Raw genomic sequence first — 20,199 nt, 5'->3', positions numbered from 1 at the left:
CATGCAGCAGACGAAAGCTCCCCAGAATAGGAACTAGGTAGCTTGGATGGACTCAATTAATTCTACCTCGAGCATTCACTAACCACCCGCTATAACGTACACGTCACGCCACGCATTTCGCGCGCTTTAACTCCCCCTCATGTTCAAACGATTCCCTAGATGAGTGCGACGTCTGTTGCATCATCAAACCAGATGTTTTCGGCTTTTGGTCAACCAACGCGGAGTCCATCTCCAGCGATTAATCCTTTCGCGACTAAGTCTGACGACAAAGGAAGCGCATTCGGCATTGATGGCGCGAACGATTCTTCCAAGACGAAGCGAAATAAGCGAACATCGGCCTTCGGCGACCAGAGCGATAGTGATGCAAAGCGGAAGACGAAGAATGGTTTTAAAGGCAAAGATGCCAACTTGAGTGACGGAGGCGGTAGGCTCAAGACCCGCAAAGGTGACGAAAAGAAGAAGCAGACCGACACAAAAAAGAACCCATTCGCTACTGCCTCTTCGTCCAAAAAATCAGCAGCTCAAAACGCGCGTAACAACGGCTCTAACCCATTCGCGACGACGCGCGATGAATCGCGACCAACTTCGTCATCGAGCGCCGACACTCAAGATGATCACGTTCCCGAAGCTTATCATTCCGACGACCCTCATGCAAAGAGAGTATACGAGCAGTTGCGGAAAGACGGTATACACCCTCCACAATGGCCATCACAACCTGGAAACCCTAAGAACAAGGGCGAAGTCTCGAAATTCCGGGAGAGATACGAGGCCTACCGCAGCAAGGCACGCGCGTCGTTAACAAAGGCTGGCCTGATTGACGATCCTGAAAAGCGAAAGACACTTCAAGATGCCATTGACTTCAAGGGTATCTGCGAGGATATGTGCCCCGAGTACGAAAAGATCACGCGAATCAACGAGATGGATGTTCATCAACCCGAGAAGAATCCTAAAACAACATTTGCCAATACGAGTCGCATGATCAAGAAGCTTGCTCGCTCTGCTGCTGGTCAGGAGGCGCCTCTTCCCATGGATGTACGATCGATACCGGCTCTCAAAAGGACACTGGACTATCTGATTGATGATCTATTGCGCGAGGATTCAAATCTTCCAGGTTTGCATGGCTTCCTCTGGGACAGAACACGAGCGATTCGCCGAGACTTTACCTTCTTCTCATCTCTTACGCCTGACGAAATGAAAATGCAAGTCTACGTTCTGGAGAACATTGCGAGGTTCCACGTCACGGCACTGCACCTACTTACTCAAGACGGCAAAGCACCTGAAGATTTTGTGGAACAGCAGGAATTGGAGCAGTTAGGAAAGGCTCTACTATCTCTCCGTGACGCTTACGATGACTGCAACGACCAGGGCATCCGCTGTGAGAACGAGCCCGAATTCCGAGCATACTACCTCATCTTTCATGCATACGACTCAAATATTATCGAGACCCTTCAACGCCAATGGAAGCCGAATCTGTGGAAGGATTCGGATGAGGTTCGCACAGCAGTGTCGCTGGTCGAGGCCCTTCAGAACACTCAAGACTTTCATGGACCTCTCACAGACGCGCCGTCTTTGGCTGCGTCATCGGCCTACCAATCATATTTTCGAATAGTGGAAGATCCAAAGGTTTCTTATACAATGGCTTGCTTCGCAGAATGCCATTTTCCCAGACTACGACGTTGCATCTTGTCTGCTATCAAGCGAGCTCTTGCTCGGCCTCGAGAAACTTCCAAGGATGTTACGGCTGCTGTCCTGAACAAGTTCCTTCGCTTTGATACTGTCGAGCAGGCCATAGAGTTTGCGGAGCTTCATAACATCGAATTCGGCGAATGCGAAGAAGATCCTTCTGATACCAGTCGACAATACGCAAAGTTGGACAACCGAAGTTCCTTGCCTCACCTTCGACTAAAACACCAATTTTCTCATAGCCTGGTCGAGAAGAAGCGTGGTGCAAGGACGCTCCCTCAACTTATTCACGAAACGATCCACGAAGACACGACTGCTAAACCTACAATCAATGGATCTGTTGGAGGAAGCCCATTTGCTTCAAATAACCAAAATACCAACAAACCCCCGATACCTACCGGACCCAAGGCAACAACACCGAGTCCTTTTTCAGCGTTCAGTACGCCTGGTGGATCCTGGGGAGACAATAAGGCTGGTAACGGCAACACAGGTAAGATCCCACCCCTAATGTTTAATTTGTGCCAAAGATTCTGCATACCCTGGCTCTTTACATATACGACTATATGTCAAGGCCTTTATGTTGCAGGCGAATAGGATATCGCATTCAGCCGGAGACTCGATAAGCCATCGCTCTTGAGATGTACTCAGAGCATCATCGTTGGCTCGAGATGAACCACTGGAAATCTGGCAATGACACGCCTCAACCACTGGTTCTGACGTTTGTATTCGCTTAGGGACTACATTCAACGGAACCACGCCAACCAACGGCTTTGCTGTGCAACAACCGACACCGCAGCAAAATCCTTTCGCTTCAGGTTTGGCCTCCGCAGCCAAACAACCTGTTGCCAACCCATTTGGGCCGGCTGATTCTACATCGACACCATTACAGACCAGCAATATTTGCACCAAGGCAGATTCCAGTTCTCAGCAGCCACAGACTTCCGGAACAGCGCAGCCCTTGAATCCATTTGCCTCTTCGTATAAACCGTCGACTGCTCCGGATGCTCCAGCAAAAGGTAGCCCCTTCAATAGCCCGTTCACCCAGCCTTTTGCACCTGCAAAGACGGATAATGGGCCTTCGACAAAACCGGCATTTTCCTTCACACCAGCGAAGACTGCGCCCCCCGCAACCGAAATTGCCTCTACTGCCTCTAGTAAAGAAGAACCGGCAGACAAACCCCAGAGTCAAGCCCCAGCAGCTACAACAGCAGACTCAACAAAGGGACCTACTATCAATTTCATACCTCCAACTCCGACACTATCAACGAACCCCTTTAATACTACAACGCAACCGCCAAAGCCAGTTCCATCAAGCGCCAATAACAGCGTACCACAAGCACATACAACAGGGCCTGGGCTGGAGAAGTCTAAGCCAGCAACAAGCATTCTTGGCTCGCAACCCCCAGCCACATCAACACCTCAATTCTTATTCCCTCCCATCGGAACACCAGCCTTCCCAGTACCACCCAAGAGCAGCGATGTTTCTCAACCTTCGACAGCTCTTACAACCACCCAGCCACCCAAAGAGCCAAGTTCTTCTCCAGAATCTTTAGCGCCACCTCGTGACCTCCTTGGTGACTTCACCAAGTGGTTTGTAATGGGTGACCAGGGACTCATGGACGAGTTTCAAGCATTTATGCTAGATAATATTCTTCAGGGTGTATATCGAAAATATGTTCAAGATGAAGAAGCAAAAAGAAAGAAAGAGGAGGAAGAACAAGCCCTAGCAGAGGCAAGGAAATTCCGTACCTATAGCCTATCAGTCAAGTACTTCTACCGCTGGAAGGAAGTTGCACGCGATCGACGCTTGAGCCGACTTCGTCGAAGTGGTCGAGAACAAATGAGGGCCTACTACGAAGAACAACGTGCGATGCAGGCCAAGGCCCAGAAAGATGCTGCTCGCCGAGCGGCTCGTGAACAGGCCGAGATTGCGGAATTGAACCGACCGGAGGAGTTGAAGGACTTTCTCAAGCATAAAAAGCCCAGTAAACGTCGCCAAGCAGAAGAAGAGGACGCGCTACTTGCTTCTGGTGTTTTGTCCGGAATCAACAATGAGCAAGAGGCTGTTACCAAGATCGTGCGTAGGGCGCCGTCTGTCGCCAGCACCGCCTCCAGCAAACAGTCGAGCAATTCCACCTCGAGAGGTGGTTCAAAGACCAGAGCACTTCGACAACAGTTCGCGAGCGACCAACCCGCCACTTTCAGACGCTCACTGCCTCCCATGATCTCTCAAAACACCTCAAGCCCCGAGCCCAGCACTCGTGTCAGTAGGGTCTCCGAACGCTGGCGTCTCAAAGCTATGGGTATTGTCCAGTTGCCTGACGGTACGGCTGTACCCGAATCAATGGCGAATGAGATGCAATCCGGCAAGAGAAGACTTGCAAGCAGTACGATGGGCCCGCCTAGTAGCTATCCTATTCGCAGAGCCTCCGGGGGTGATTTCACGCGCTCTGAAGCACGACAGCGTATCTCTACCTCACACGAAAACATCGACACAAGCGAGTCCGACAGTGCCACCACCAAAAACAAGAGAAAGCGTCCGACTGAGGATGATGGCGAGGCGACTCAAGAACGTCAGGCTAAATCCAGCTCGCATAAGCGGGTCATGAGCGACGCGCAAAACCTTATCAACGAACTCCGCGCTATGAGAGAGGAGATGGAAGAAGGTGCGACGTGGTTCAGAGATCAAAATGACAGACTGCAGAGCGAGTTGATTAGTAGAAGCTCGACACCGTGGGATCAAGATGCATAATTGAGAAAGAGAGGAAGCAAAAATCGCGGTTAATGATGATGGCATTTCCATCTTGAGTATACATATACTACTGCAATTGGATGGAAGAATCAGGGAGAGGAGGAGGTATATAACTGTTTTAACAGCTCTGATTTTGAGTACCTACCTCTTGGTCTGTTTTCAGGCAAGGGGTAGCATGATTTAGATTTTGTTTCCAGAGGCATGGCATGGTATAAGGGAATGATTCAACAAGCATATACATATCGGCATTCAAAGCCATTCTACACACATTCTACACACATTTCATTTTCTGTTGCTTGTGATGTTCACTATGTGTTGCCAAGTTAGGAGTGTTCTAATTACATGATCTTGAACCATGTGTGCGCACCTGGCTTTGGCTCAAACACCATCATTCTCGAAACATCGGCAGACAAGAGATAGAAGAGACTGCAGGACATGTTTCATCGTAGAACGTTATCTTCTTGGTCATGTCGTTCAAGCCGTCCTTATGAACCATCATATTTGGCTTTGAACTTATATGTGTCACGGTTCCATGCTATAGATTAAGAATTGATATCAACTACTTGAATCCTGGCAAGAGGCCATGGGATTCGTGTTTTCCCCGAAGGGCTTTTGGAAGTTAGGAGCTATCATAATTCTCATTGCTTCTGGAGTCCATGTAACGTAGTAATGATATATAGTAGGATTCAGGGAAGTTTGAGGTTTGTCGAGTCGATTCGATTAGCCTTCTTGTTCTTGGCATTGATTATACTGGACAGTTTCTGTTGTTACTTCTTGGCCTACATACTGCCTGCATTGAAGAAGCTTGTGTTTCTCCCACTCTTACTACTACAGATATCTATAATTTTCTATTGATGTCGAGGAGTTTGGAGTTTGGAGCCTCAACCCTGGATCTAAAGATCTTTCGTGGTCAAATCACTCAACCTTCGAGCACTGTTCGATGTTGTATTCTTGTTGTCGACCGATACAGTGGCAAAACATACCTCCGTGATCAGATTCACCAACGCCATCGTTATCGGAGTCGGTTGCAATGGGTCCTGCTCGTTCGACTGCTGTAGGAGACTTGCTGAGCTCGAATCTTGAGGTTGTTGAAGAGAACTATGCAACTGTATGTCTTCCCAAGCCCTTTAATCGTCCCCCTGTTATTGCTCAAGTTCGTTCTAATCCCCCACACTAAGCAATATCGTTCACTAGCTGCTTAATCCGGGGTGCAGATTCCGGGGAAGATAAGAAGTATCAGAGATAAAGCCCCTGACTTGGCCAATCCCTTCCCAACTGCCCAGATAACGGAGATACCTCCCCTTGTCACCCCAGACTTTACCCCCACGCAGCGGCGTTTAACTTGGTTGCGGAGAGATACTTGGCAAGCCGGTCATTTCAGAGTCTTGGTTGATTATTTTGCTTTCGACGGCATTAGATATATGCTAACCGTATTGTCTAAACTATTTGAGTGCATGTACTTGAGTACGAGGACAGTTACAGTTGACATGACGTGAAAGAGGCTCTTAGACTACCCCACGTTCATTAACATGGGAACCATGACCAAGAACATGGAGGGCAGACGCGGGGGGTGGTCAATGGTGATGACATGATATATTACAATTAAACCTTGGTATTACAAACCAGTCAGAACATTGATCTCTTGACTGATGTAAGGGGCAGGTAGATGTGATGGCATGAAGGGTTGTGTTTATTAATAGAGCCCTTGGCTCCCAGTCTAATATAAGAACGTCATCCCTCTTATTCTACCCATCACTGCCACCAACATCTGTTTTCTACCAGTCCGTCTTTCAAAATGTTAGGTATTGCTAGAACCCCTACATAAGTCAGCCATTGATGATACATTGTTGGCAGTGGGCATTGACAAGTACAGCATAGCCCGCATGTCAACACATAGGCACAGCCAAGAAAGTTCCCCGACCCTAAGGGGCGATGGTCAAATGGATCTTCTTTACGACTGCTATTTTAGATGTCAGATTTGTCTACAGACCAAAATGAACACCAACAAGTGCTAGTCATCCATGCGGATGGCTGTGACCGACAAAGAGGCCAGATACATCACATGTATAGCGCGAGAAACGTGCCGGTAGTAAATCGTTATTTTTCAGTCATCAATTGACCAGGTCATGATACAGTCGTTTAGGTCCCTAGCCCACCCCTTAGGAACGCCTTTTGAGAATTCGCAACTACCTTTGGACCCCAACAACCGATTAAAGCACAACTCCCGCCTAAATGCAATGCCCACCGGGTCCGACTCCACGATTTGTCTCAGGGTTCATTGGATTTCTAGATCAGACTAGAGATTGGTCCCTTTTTTTTCTGTTCTTCTTTTCGAACATCCTTCCTTGCTTTCTTTTTGTGTCATACTTTTTCATCAAAAGATCCAGGACGCCGTCGGCGCTCAAATATAGGGCTGCCTCATTATGCTAGCCACTCCTCTTCATCCCGCTTGCGACCTTTTATCACGAGACCGTCGTCATTATCGTCGTCGCTATCATCGTCTCCGTCTTGGATTCTCAGTTGCTCAACGGAGTGTGCTGCATGTTGCACCTCCTCGTCGTCGCTCGAATCATCTTCCAGCATCCATGTGAGGCCGTTGGCTTCCTCTTCTATGGGGAACATTTCTCGCGCGTACTCTTCGATGCCTCGAGGGCCCTCCCATAGCTCCAGAGCTTCACTCGGGCAGCTGAGCTCAACCTTGGGGTCTCCAAAGTAGGGTGGTTGCTTTCGGGGATCCTTTCGATTGGGGTCATAGAGTTGCTCCAAAGCGACGAGCTGTTCTCGATAACCCTCAGGGATGCGAACCTTGACCTCGATGGGACCATGTACATAGCGCACAGGTCGACCAACTCCTTTGGAGAAAAGACGGCACACTTCCTTGGGGGTCAAATACTCGTATGCTAGTGCGATACGCTCTCCGTTCCACTTGCTGGGACCGTCTTTGAAAATTTGGAGAACCGCAGGACCAACATCGTGCTCGGCATCTAACCAAGGAAGCTTTGCATCAGGGTGGAAAGGCGCTTGCCATCTGAAAGATCCATCCTTTTGCAGTTCCATACAGAAGAGTGGGTACTGAAGAGAGGTGAAATTGTTGTTGTAGATGCCGGTGTAAACAAAGGTGGCAGGCATTCTCAGCTTGCGCACATACTGCTCGACTTCGTGCTTGGCGGCCCAAAGAGGCAACGAGGGCCATTTGGTGTCATAGGCGGCATGATCGGGCATGGAGGAGTAGACGTAGTGTTGAATACCTGCGCGCTTGGCGGCATCGGCGAGGGCTTTTCCAATCTGGATCTCGTCGCCGTAAAAGGTTGTATTAATGAAGGCGAGTTGAGCACCGCGGAAAAGATTTGTGATCAGGTCGTAATTGACTCCGACACCAGTCAGAGGGCCATGCTTGGTGACATCGCGATTTGCTTCTGAGGGCTGGTGCCTCGTATACAGCTCACCAACAAGAACAGTCACATTAGGATTTTCGGAGACTTCAGAAGCGATCACGCCGTCAAGATTTCTCAGCTGAGCGCGAACATGGTAACCGACGGCAGTGGCGACGCGAATGAAAGACGCAGCCTGTCGCCCGCTGGCGTTGATGACAGCGATTGTCTTGTCGGGGTTTGACATGAGCCTCTTATAAGGACGGAAGGTTAGAGAGTTGTTTCTGGAATTTGCAAGCGGAGAAGAATCGGAGTAAGACGATCTTGAGTGCTTATGCTGCTTGTAAAAAACACCAGTTTGAGGTTGATGTTGAGGTTGAGGCTGGTCGCCGGGTATTCGGATGGGGATGCTGGCAGTCATGGACCCGTTTAGTTGAGCGGGCATGCTATTGCAGTGCTTGCGCTCTGTGTGTGTTGAGTGGGAAAAGATCACTTTCGCGATCGGGAGGGAGCAGCTACCGGAGACGGAGCGGAGATGTCAGAAGGGCCTTTATTAGCCGGTACGGATCAGAGCCAAGTCAAAGCCGGTACGGTATTATGTCGGGCTGGTCCTCGGAATGCCGGTTAGAGGAGGCAAAATAGGTATGACCACCAAGGAAAAGCTTTAGGTGCAGGCGGACAGGGCCAACAGTAGAGCGAGTGTGTACACAGAACTCAATGTATGGTGGTGGATCAGAGGGCAACCAACACAGACAGATGGGGTTGTTGATCTGTCTGAAGGTAGAGAAGGGGAGAAAGAAAGAGGAGGAAGATCGTGAGAAATTCAACCAAAAGAGAAAGAGGGGGAGGAAAATATAGCAGAATTTCAATCAACGAGAGTCTTGACTAGTTGAGAGAAAACCCCAGTAAAAGAAAAGAAAAAGAGGTCACGATGCTCCGTCGCGGCGTTGCGCCAGGCTTGACTTGACTTGACTTGCGCTCAGCGTGTGCGCCCCAGTTCGTAGGTGGATTTAAATAGGTAAGGTAAGGGTAATGAGAATTCAATCCAGTCCGATCCAACAAAGAACCCAGCCCTGGCCCCAAACCAATGCAATGTGCGATTGTGGGTGAAGGTGGATTTGAAGAATTGACTGGCTTTGGTCTCGTTTTCGAATAGTCCTAGCGCTGATTGATTTCAGGGTCCTGCAAGACGCAGCAAGAGAAGTTCGAGGTTCGAAGAGCTGAAGCTGACACTTGAAATGATGGAGCCGAGCAGAGAGTACTGTAGAGTTGAGAAGAGCTGAGAGAAAGAGTCGACTTGCAGCTGTAATGTAGGGGGTTCCGTAGCACCGGTCAAGGTCAGGTCGATCTCCTGCAAGAAAGGATTCGCGAATAAGAGCAGAATCACTTGGAAAGAGCTGGGCTCTGCGCAAGTATAAGATAGGTTGGAGTTGCAGTCGAAACCGGTCGGTGTGTGTAGCAGCGCACGAAAGAAGAAGAATCTATACCTTTGTAAGGTAATGTATCCAAGGCAAGACAAGGTACCTACCTATATGGATGGTAATGAATGAATGAATGGGTGGTGTCGGTTTATGGCGTGCGGTACGGGCTTGATAGCGGGGAGGGGTGTGCGAGAGAATAAGGTGTAGAGATAGCGCCAAGTGTTTGAAACTCACTGCCAGTAGTGGGTATCACTCGCCTGTAGATGCGCTGCGCTACTGTACACACGAACGAGGGTCCTCGTGGGTTCGATCTGGGGCCAAATGTGATGGCGTCGATGAAGCTCAAAGAGGTTCAAGTCCGGTTTGAGTGTAGAGGGAGAAGCTGCCAAGAGAAAGAGCTGCAAGTAGCCCCAAAGGCACAACCAGAATTGGGCAAGAACAATCTTGGAAATGAGGGGCCTGGGCTGATTTCCTTCTTTCCACGTACAGTAGGCATGTATGAACGAGCACGAGCTACTTCGGTCTATCCTCTGCTCTTGCCCGTTGTTTGTTCAGGCCTGGCGCAATGGCCAAGTGCTCCGTAACCGTACCTGCTACGATCAATTGTCTGTGTGTGACCTAAACAGGATAAGGCAGCCAATTAGAAGACGCCCTCCAACTCGTTATCAATGACTCCAAAAGGCTTGATTCATAGGCTGGAATTTCCTGATTTGGCAGGGCATGGCGACGACACCCGGATCTTTAATGAACAAGTGTATCAGGGCTGAAGATTTACTTTACATACAGAAGCGCAGTAGAACACTATGGAAAGAATGGGGAAATGGGGAACATGGCAGAAGATTGCGGGTGGAAACTGGGGATGGCTGATGCTCGCTTCTTGGCCAGAACAATATTAAGATCGTGAGAATGAGGGGAAGCCGAAGAAGGGAAAGCAAGATAACGACAAATGGATACATCGTCACAATGGGAAACTAAAGTGGCCATTTCTTGTACATACCTACTGTACCACATCACACCCGGCCGGGTACCGGCGAGGAGAACCGACTCGACCGACTGATAAGAGAATTTGCAGTAGAGAAAACGCCATGTTTAATTCAACGACACTACATAAGTACCTCGACAGGCCCTTGGTACCTTTGTTGATGGTATGATTGTGCGACAGCCATAGCCAAGACAGATGTATCGTCTCATACAAGGGGTACATTAACAGTTGCCCTTTTTGTCCATGAGGATTTCGGTCAGCGAGTCACCTGTCTTGTTTCTTAACGAACTAGCTCAGACGGAACCAGTCCGGGTTTCTAGTCTTATCAGTACATGTAATGTACCTTTCCGGATGAAACGGGTTTGAATTCCTGACCGTTCTTTTAGCATTCATCAAGCAGATCTTCATACTAAAGATGAGACAAGACAGGGTAGGTAACGAAAGATAAAGAAAGAGTGTTGCTGTCTTGTTGTGCTGTGCTGTATGCTGTGTTGTCGTTTTCGACCCCAGGTGATGATGGCTACAGACGCCCCTGCATTCATTCTGCTTCGGTCCAATCTAAAAGTTACAAAGTTACCTTACCCTCGTGCCACTGATATTGACGATGGGAATAATGATTTCCGGGAAACCAGGAAGCGTTACGTTAACTCACCACCCAATCTATAGCTCGAGCCAATACAAATCGCGTAACACAGCAGGGAGGGAGGAAGAGAAAAATTCAAAACTGGGCTGGAAAAAGCTTCTGGAGCCGTCAAGGTGGATAATGATAAGTAGTGCTAGAGCCTAGAAGATCGGTCTTTGGTGGAAGCTTGGGCCAATCGGGGCAAAAATTGGTTGCTCGTGGTATGAGCGAGCATGAGCCTCCTTCCACAGTTATCGCTATCAACCTGGGCTTACATACAGTTCCATGGATGGGCAATTCAGCACCCCCAGAGCCTGGGCTACCTCCTTAATGTCGTTAGTGGTTGGAGGGCAAAGTAGACGTAACCTACACACTCGATTCTTCCTCGGCATCTTGTTTGCTTATCCGGCAAATTCATCGAGGGCCTCAATTTGGTTTCTCTGATTGGGGACTAACTCAGTTGACAAGATTTTGGAGCAGGAAAAAAAACCAGGGACCCTCTCAGGTCGAACCTGGCAAAGATTAAAGAAGAAAAAGTCCGGGGGTGGCCAATCAGGCCCCGGCGGTAGCTCAAACTTGTCTCTGAATCGGCGATCTCTTATCGCCTAGAATTCTCTGGAGGTCTGTCGCTGTCTCGGGGTCAAGTGACAAGGAAGCTTATTTAGCGTACCTCGTTCAGCCATGAGGTCAACGTTAATATTTCCCTGCATATCAGAAGTAGGGGACTCGACTCGACTCGACTCGTGAGCGGCCGATCTGGGCAACATCTTGGCAGGTCTTGCATGCAGAGCAGCACAGAAAAACACAGCTTGTGTCATCAGTCAACTTGAAAGTGTCAGATTGACATCGACCCTGAGGGTGTCGGTCGTCAATCAATCATCAAATTGCTTCTTGGGGAATAATGCCACCCATGTCATGTCACGTCGTTGCAGTACAGACACACAAAAAAATAAAAGACGGGGATCCGGTCTCCTCTCATTCGCCAATAGGCGCCGACCTTGTTCCCATTACATAGCTTTTACTCGATTACATCAAACAATTCTATCCCACCGGCATATTCACTAACAGAGCGATAGATAAGTTAACTGATATTCGGGTGCAATTTTGTTTCTCCTTTTAGACCCTGTCTATTATGGTCTGCTAGCTCACTTCTATTTTCCATCACAAGACCACGGCTGGTCCGTTATATCAACCTAGTACCTTTTTTACTAAATCAACCCCTCATCGTAGGTTTGCGGCGTAGGTAGCAGCAGAATGGATATCAGTACGGTAGTGAGACTGATGAGAGAAGACCATCAACCCTTCTGTCCCTGCGGCGTAGTGATTCCCCCACGATTGGTACGAATGGCGCGATGCTACTGTATTGTCCCGCCTTCTCCTCCGCACTTCATCACCTTGAGAACCCTCGGAGAAGGAAGCCGATGTATAATGTCCCATGTCTCATGTACCTACATACAGTACAATGCCTCACCTGATCTTGCTTGCTTTGCCTTGACTTGACTTGATGCGGGGTACATGTCGAGATTGGGCGTACTGTAATGTAATGCAATGTAATCCATGAATGCATCACTTCAGTTCGCCGGAGAGAAGGAAGCTCAAGCCTCGTGACTAAAGGAGAATTTATACAGGGTGCCGTGTAAAAGTTGTTATCAGCGACAGCTGCCTACGTATGTACCTCCTTCCTCAGCCTCACTCTGCCAAACCTTGATAAGGCATGGAAGGCAGGTACGGTGCTTAGTTATCCATCCAACCAGACATCTGTAAAAGGAAGTTGTTTTTCACTTTTCGATAGGTAGTCACGCCTGTCTATCTAATCAGTTGACCACATCAAACTCAGAACTCGTCGTCATTGTTCCACTCCAACTTGATTCTATCACCATCGTCCTCAGCCACTAAAAATATTGACCAAAACTTTACCATTTGCCAAGACTATTAATACCCTGAGGCTCTGCCCGCGATCAACCTTATTCGACCGTTAACCAGTCCTAGCAGGTACCACAGCCGCTACGGGCGTACGAGCCAGCAAAGGAACGCGTACCGACACTAAGAGACCGAGAAACAAATTCGACTCTACAAATAAGACACGAGGGGATCATCGCTTCCTCGCGGGAGAGATCCGACCTGACCTACAACCAGGAACGTACGCTCCCGCTGCTAGCCTTGAGCCCATGCTACCAGGTTCAGGTTCAGGTCCAGGTTCATGGTCTTGGTATCCTTCAAGCTGGAGACGGAGACCAGACCCAACTGGCCGGCAGCGAGATTTGGTGGCAGTTGACCCTGGCAGCCTGCAAAAGCTGCCCACGATAGAGTGGAGGCGAGTTCGAAGAAGTGCCGAAATAGCGTTCAAATTAGGTAAAATTAACCACGAACTCTCCAGTCAAAAATTTTTACCCCGAATCCATTTCTCATCGACTTGACACCACGTCCAAGCCTTAAGGGCTGCCTATTTGTTCGTGCAACTGATACTGACACTGATAACGATGTCTTCGTGGGATGGCCATGGATATGGAGCCATTCCCTTGCTATTTAGTCACCAGACTCGAAAACGAAGAGGCTGGAACGAGACGAGCCGATACTATCCTACGGATACATACAGAGTACGCAGATGCTCTGATCAATCCATCGTGGCGGATAGACTTACCATTATCGGGCCGCTAATCTTGTGTGCAGTCGACGCTGCAATTGATATTTGACGTACGACAGAATCATATTGTCTTACACAATTCCTTCGGGTATTTTTCCCGAATCCAACATAACTATTGCCACAAATTTATCATCCAACGACTCATTCTTGAATCAAGAGAGATTCGTCAATCGTCAGAGTCCCATAACACTGCAACAATCATGAATATCGTTCTGTACAACTTTGAAGTCATATTGATGTGTCGTTCAAGGGTTACACAGTAACCGGTCCAGGGATCGCTTTGCCCGGTCACCTGTTCATTGCACGGAGTGATTGACCGGGGCTCTAGAACCATGGCAATGTTCTAGAAGCTTCAAATTGCGAATTGGCGGTCTATCAAATGCAGCCGGTCACGAGACCTCGTCAAAGAATGTTACGCCTGAAAAAGAAATTACACTGGAAAACGATAACCATATGACTATGCATTCATCCTTGTTCACTCGTTGGAGGCTACAGTACTGTACAGGATATGTCGGTTGGTGCTCCGCGCCGATAGCATGGTGTTGTGCAAGCTTTTATACTGTGTGCCCAGAATAAGCGGATGGCATTCCGACGCCGCACTTGGAATCAGTATCTCCGCGGAGGCTGAGTCCACTAATATTCTCAGCCAATTCCCCGGATCGACGTCATATATCCCTGCAAGCATGTAGGTATTGTCTGGCCTGGATTGAGTTCGATGGCTATCGTGTATCAGAGCTCTTATCGCACCCCAAAGGAGCATGCCAGGCACGTCAGCCATTTCGCGATATTGGTAATTGTTGTCGCAATAGAGATTAGACATTGTTGGTTGTCTCTTTATTATGACCGAATCTGGCTAAAGTACGTGGTAACTCTGGAGGATCTCGAGCATGGATGATGCTCATTGACCCCCTCAATCAAACCTCGGCTCATCAACACTGTACAGAACACTGATACTGGAGGAGCTTCCTCATATCGTAGCGCTTTGCGGGGATTTGCAAACTAGTTCCCCGGATCTGCTTTCCCCAGATAACGGACCTAGCTCGGGATGTCTGTCCGTGTGCTTCTGCATAGGCTTGATGGCTCGAGAGCCACACCACCCTTTACTTGTCTAGGAGGCGGTGACATTCCCATCCCGAAAACGGCTTGTCTCAATCATCAGCATCCTTATCTCACTTGGACCTTCCCCAACATTTGACGGGGAGCTAGTATAGCTCCCCTAGCCGTATCTTTAGTTCAGAGAGCAACATAATCAAGTCAAGTAAGATCCGTATCTCTATTTACAGGCCGTCCGTCTCCTGAATTAAGCGACCTCAATCGGATCCAGTGTTGTTGGGCATCCAGTTTCCTGATCCCATGATGTCCATCTGTTCCAAAGGCGGAGCTCTCTCTATCCATGTCTGGCCCGTGTCCTCATTTCGTCCTGCATCGTGACTATGAGCAAGTGATATGTCGAGGTAACGCTGTCATGTCGTTAGCTTGAGCCTCATGCTTCATGATACCTCTTGGGCGCGGCAACTTACCCAATCCATGTTACTAGCTGCAGTATCCATCCAAGCAGGATCGAAGTCAAGCCCCTCCGTCCCCATATTCGGGAAGCTCATGCTAGTTCCTGCATCGCCTGTTAGACCCAAATCCAGGGGTGTCTGTCCAGATGTAGATCCCGTTGATGTACCTGCCCCGATGTCAGCATACGTGCTATCTGTCACTTGTTTGTGTAAAGCCGTACCCAGGCCCAGAGACGATAGAAGTCCTGGATCGGCTCCGATCGACCCCATGGTGCTGGAATCTACCGAGGGCGCTCCCAGTGACGAAGTATCATTCTCAACACCAACACTAGGCATCCCTTGCTCGCAAACATTTGCCGGCTGTCCAACTGGAACCCCCAGCTTAGCTAGCATGGTCGCCAGCGTATCTGCGGTCTTCTTAACCTCAGCCACGTCTTGTGCAACGTCCGACCAGATAGAATGGGATCGCTTGATCATACCGATGAGTTCATCTTTTGTAGGCGTTGGTATCGTCTGCGACATCCAGTCGTATTCACTTCCCACATCTGAGTAGTTGTCGTTCTTGATAACGAGGTATATCACCATAGCAGCCAGCAGGAAGTCATGGACGGCAAGAGATGAGACAAACCAGCCGTGTTGGCTTAAAACATGCCCTGGTTTGCAAGCTTCCCATATCACACTTTGATAATTGAGTAGCGACAGGGCACTTTCGAGACATCTTCTGCGGGAATAGTCATGCTCGCGCTGTGGGATTGCCTCTGCAAGATAGCGTCGGTGCAAGACACAGCAGCACTTGTTGTAAATGGCAGTCAACCCGAATCTTTGAATAAGTAACACTGGTGGATCACCAACACACTCATCAAGGGGACGTATCATCATAAAAGCTGGGACTTCTTTCCAAGTCTCTTGCAGCAGATTATCAAGTTTCATTACCTCGGCATAACTTGGTGGTGTCAACGCATGAGCTTGTCGTGCGATTTGCCCAAAGACTCGCAGGATTCTCGTCTTGTGGATGGGGTATGTCATCGACGTCCAGTCTGTCAAGGGCCGGTCCAAGGGTAATTCTGTTGAATCCTCGTCGAAGTCTTCGTCTTGCAAGTTTCCTGGCACTGAAGTATCGGTTTCGATACCCTGGAGCATACTGGGAAGCCCCATGTGGAATGACACCAGTAGTTCGACTTGAATAGCCATGTTCCACATGCGTCGCCTCATTTCACCTTCGAAGGGCGAAATGTTAGCCAACTTGCTCGGATCTCTATGAAGACCCATCTTGAGCATCAGGCGGATACACACGCCCGAGAGCACATAACAATTCATCTGAGCTGCTCGGTTGAAAAGGAAGTGCGACTCGACGTAGAGTAAAAAGGCGGGCAGAGTTGCTGAAGAAGGTTGTGTATATTTGCCCCAGACTAGAGCCCATCCAGCACAGGCTTTATAATGACGAATCCTGTCTGTTGCTGGAAGTGGAGAGTCGCCCTGTAGTTCACTGGAGTTGATAAAGTTATTGAAAAAGACACCGAGACTTAGCATCATGAACAACTGCGCTATCCAGTGTAGTGAAGTTCCCTCCGGGTCTTGCCAGAACTTGGTGTATTGCCTGGTGAAAGTTGGTCGATGAACGATATCTAATTTCTGTTAGCAATCGCGTTATATAAGCTTGTAGATGGCACTTACGTTGCGAGGGACTCATGGAGGCAAAATACCGTGAGAGGAGTCTGTCTGCCACTTTTCGATCTGGTAGGCGACTTAGTAGTTCCTCTCGGTTCCTTGGGCCTGCTCTTGTGTTTAACATGAGCTCCGTAGGGTCTATCTCATCGGCCAGTATTTGATCTTCTTCCGTGTCTTCAGGTTGATCAAAGTAACTCTTCAGATCTTCGATCTGTGTCATTGTCAGTACATACGAGTGATATTCTAGATCTTGAGAGAATACTCACGTCTTCCAACATTGCCATACAGTGTGTTGCGCCGACATATGTTGTCGTCTTGTTACCTTTCACCACATGACCTTGCACCTCAGGTCCAGTAACTCCATTGGCGACTTGGGAGTTACTTCCTGGGTTTGATCCTGCTGTCTGTACTGCGCTCTCAGAGTCCATCATCTCCCGTACCATACCCTCAAGCCGCTTTAGTCTTGCTGACATGCCTTTGACTGGTCGCTTCCTCTCAGGTTTGGGAGCATAAGCGCACTGCGAGGCGCGACCTTTCTTGTCGCACTGATTGCATGGTTGCTCTCTGTCACATTTCAGCTTTGAGTTGCGACAGGGAGCACATGAAAGGAGAACACGGGTGCGTTTTTGACGAGCTTCAGACGTTGATGACTTTTCGTTGTCATTTGGGCTGGATTCTAAATCCATGACGGATAATGGCGATCCTTTGCGATTTATTGGGGGTACTCTGGTTGAGAATTACACGATGAAGAGAATAGTATAGTCTTCGTTTGGACTTCCTATTTCTTAACGGGGATTGAATCTGGGATGACGAATGAATATGCCTGGATGTAAGACGGAACTCATCAGTTATCGGATCATAGATCAGCACCCAATCACAGGTTATCAAATAACCTCCAGCTGCGAGGATTCCTGCTACAGTCAGTCCATCAACAACCACTACCTGATCGGATTTGATTGCAATTTTCTGCTTTAAAGAAATGAAAGAATGTTTAGAATATCATGGTGTCATGATCAAATACTGTTTTTTATTTGCGTGGTTTAATAGTTGATGCTTGATTAGTAACTCCCTCAACTGCCACCGTGATCTACCCTAGAACCATATGCGACAAATGCCAGGTCATGTAACGAAGTCAACAGGAACAATGTACAACGCATCATAACTCGTAAATGCAATTTTCCATTCCCAAATAACAAAACAGAAACTCCTCTATGAATCCGGTGCACCTGGCAGCCTCTCTATCACGTACTTGGCACGCGCCACACTCATGATGGGCACACCAGGAATCTTGCGTAGCCGTTGCTTGAGCGCCTTATCGTTTGTGCCCACAATGTAGATCCTGTTCTTCTGCACTCGGTCTACCAAGCAGTCATCTGCATAAACACCCTTGTGGTCGCACTCGAGTCGTGTCCATCGCTCGTCTCGCGCAACTCTCAATGCCAGTCGATACTTGGGTCCCAACTTTTCCAACTCTATCGGGGTAAATGTCAGTACAGAATTCGCAACATCGAAAAGAAAAATAACGTACCAGCCATGACACAAGATGTGATGATAGGGTTACACTTTGCGTAGAGGCAGTCCATCATAGAGTCGAGAAGAGAGAGCTTTCGCTGAACAGAGTGACTGAGGAAGTTGGTATCAACGAGAACGTTGTAAGGCGGGACGAGAGCTGTGTTGTGCTGGAAGAACATGTTGCTGGGCATCTGGGGCGCTTCTCGGATAAGTTCGCCATTGATGGTCTTCTTTTCCTTCTCCTTCTGGGCCAACTCAGCCTTGAGCTTGTTTTCCTTCAACCTAGCATCGCGACTACCGAGAACTCGCTTCACCTGCACTTGATAGTTAGCATATTGAAATTTGGGCAACTTTTGCGCCGCTTATCGATAAGACGCACCGCAGCGAATTTGCGAGTCTTTTTCTGGACACCCATGGCTGATCTTTAGTCGGTGGTATCTGATAATTCGAGTCGCAGGTATCTGCGTTATTTGCTGGCAATTTTTCTGTTGGGGAACGTCGAGAGGTCGTGGGCTGAGGGGGTATCTTTGAAAATTGGAGGGTATCTCTTTCCTCTCTGGCAGGCTCAAAAAAGTTATCGCACTGACAAGATTTTGCCATCCAAAAGGTGAAGGCGGTGTCAGAAGTGGGGCATTCGCTCTTGATGCACGGACCATGTCTACCTGCTGGTGCTCGACGCGTCTCATTTCTCTGAGTCGCGTAAAGTGATTAATTGACATTGGATCCAAGTAGTTTGGTTTCTTAGGCTTCAGCTTCATCACCAACAATTTCACCAAATCCCTCCTAAAATGCCTTCCCAAAAACCTGAAGAACGTGGCGAGTCCTCAAACTCTGTCACAAAGGCAGCTCTTGCGGCTTCTAGTAATGGCGCCCCAAATTATGAACTTCCATGGTATGCTTGTTTCTCTTTACCTCTTGTAAGGCTATCGCTCATTGCTGGTTGCCAGGGTGGAAAAGTATCGACCAGTCTTTCTCGACGATGTTGTCGGCAACACAGAAACAGTCGAGCGACTAAAGATCATCGCTAGAGAAGGAAACATGCCTCATGTTATCATTTCGGGTATGCCAGGTATTGGAAAGACCACCAGTGTTCTATGTCTGGCACGACAACTCTTGGGTGAATCGTACAAGGAGGCGGTCCTGGAACTCAATGCCAGTGACGAGCGAGGTAAATACAACACAAACGATACGTTAAATCAACCAACTTACAAATATAGGTATCGATGTCGTCCGAAACCGAATCAAGGGTTTTGCCCAAAAGAAGGTCACTCTCCCCGCCGGCCGCCATAAACTTGTTATCCTTGATGAAGCCGACAGCATGACATCGGGTGCTCAACAAGCCCTCCGACGAACTATGGAAATTTACTCCAACACGACACGATTCGCTTTCGCCTGCAACCAGTCCAACAAGATTATTGAGCCTCTACAATCACGATGCGCCATCCTGCGATACGCCAAGTTGACGGACGCCCAGGTCGTGAAACGACTAATGCAAATCATTGAGGCCGAAAAGGTCGAATACAGTGACGACGGTTTGGCTGCACTGGTTTTCAGTGCTGAAGGAGATATGCGACAGGCCATCAACAACCTCCAGTCTACCTTTGCTGGTTTTGGCTTTGTTTCAGGAGACAACGTCTTCAAGGTTGTCGACTCGCCTCACCCAATTAAGGTGCAGGCAATGCTGAAGGCTTGCTACGAAGGCAATGTTGACTCGGCACTTGATACGCTTCGAGAGCTCTGGGACCTGGGTTATTCGAGCCACGATATTATCAGTACTATGTTCAAGGTCACGAAGACAATCCCCACTCTGAGCGAACATTCAAAGTTGGAATTTATCAAGGAGATTGGCTTCACACATATGAAGGTCCTGGAGGGCGTGCAGACATTGCTTCAGCTCAGTGGATGCGTTGTTCGCTTATGCAAGATCAACATGGATCCCAAGCGCTTTCGGGTTTAAGATCTAAGAATGAGTCGGCATGGTTACAGGCGTTGGAGTTGGTAATTGTCTGAGCAAGGAAGGGAAAAGATGTAAAGAAATG

At 48.5% G+C, this 20,199-nt stretch overlaps 5 protein-coding genes across 5 annotated transcripts; 2 read left to right on the top strand and 3 right to left on the bottom strand.

The window, feature by feature from the left end:
- The first annotated feature begins 44 nt into the window (after nucleotides 1-44).
- B0J16DRAFT_96190 (SAC3/GANP/Nin1/mts3/eIF-3 p25 family-domain-containing protein) lies at nucleotides 45-2,573 on the top strand. The gene has a single exon (XM_046134757.1). The coding sequence runs from the start codon at nucleotides 160-162 to the stop codon at nucleotides 2,275-2,277; it is 2,118 nt and encodes a 705-aa protein (XP_045984459.1). The 5' UTR covers nucleotides 45-159; the 3' UTR covers nucleotides 2,278-2,573.
- A 4,283-nt stretch (nucleotides 2,574-6,856) lies between these two features.
- B0J16DRAFT_354736 (NmrA-like family-domain-containing protein) lies at nucleotides 6,857-8,251 on the bottom strand (the record flags this gene model as incomplete). The annotated part of the gene is made up of 1 exon (XM_046129389.1): nucleotides 6,857-8,251. The coding sequence occupies one exon, from the start codon at nucleotides 8,249-8,251 to the stop codon at nucleotides 6,857-6,859; it is 1,395 nt and encodes a 464-aa protein (XP_045984458.1).
- Nucleotides 8,252-14,785: 6,534 nt separating this feature from the next.
- Nucleotides 14,786-17,334, bottom strand: B0J16DRAFT_318204 (fungal-specific transcription factor domain-containing protein; the record flags this gene model as incomplete). Its single annotated transcript, XM_046125431.1, has 4 exons — nucleotides 14,786-14,935; nucleotides 14,996-16,605; nucleotides 16,655-16,859; nucleotides 16,915-17,334. 4 exons carry the CDS (start codon nucleotides 17,332-17,334, stop codon nucleotides 14,786-14,788), a joined length of 2,385 nt encoding a protein of 794 aa, XP_045984457.1.
- Nucleotides 17,335-17,857: 523 nt separating this feature from the next.
- B0J16DRAFT_265042 (Fcf1-domain-containing protein) lies at nucleotides 17,858-18,477 on the bottom strand (the record flags this gene model as incomplete). Its single annotated transcript, XM_046123377.1, has 2 exons — nucleotides 17,858-18,120; nucleotides 18,177-18,477. Coding segments are annotated over 2 exons (564 nt in total), but the record flags the coding sequence as incomplete, so codon positions are not given.
- A 471-nt stretch (nucleotides 18,478-18,948) lies between these two features.
- On the top strand, nucleotides 18,949-20,117 carry B0J16DRAFT_318202 (P-loop containing nucleoside triphosphate hydrolase protein; the record flags this gene model as incomplete). The annotated part of the gene is made up of 3 exons (XM_046125430.1): nucleotides 18,949-19,052; nucleotides 19,108-19,328; nucleotides 19,378-20,117. The coding sequence occupies 3 exons, from the start codon at nucleotides 18,949-18,951 to the stop codon at nucleotides 20,115-20,117; spliced, it is 1,065 nt and encodes a 354-aa protein (XP_045984455.1).
- Nucleotides 20,118-20,199: the final 82 nt, after the last annotated feature.

This window comes from Fusarium flagelliforme, assembly GCF_020744385.1.
Source record: "Fusarium flagelliforme strain FIESC 12 MPI-CAGE-AA-0113 chromosome Unknown B0J16scaffold_3, whole genome shotgun sequence".
Classification (NCBI taxonomy): Eukaryota; Fungi; Ascomycota; class Sordariomycetes; order Hypocreales; family Nectriaceae; genus Fusarium; species Fusarium flagelliforme.
Note: the sequence above shows the minus strand (reverse complement) of the source record. Positions and strands in the feature narration are given on the sequence as shown.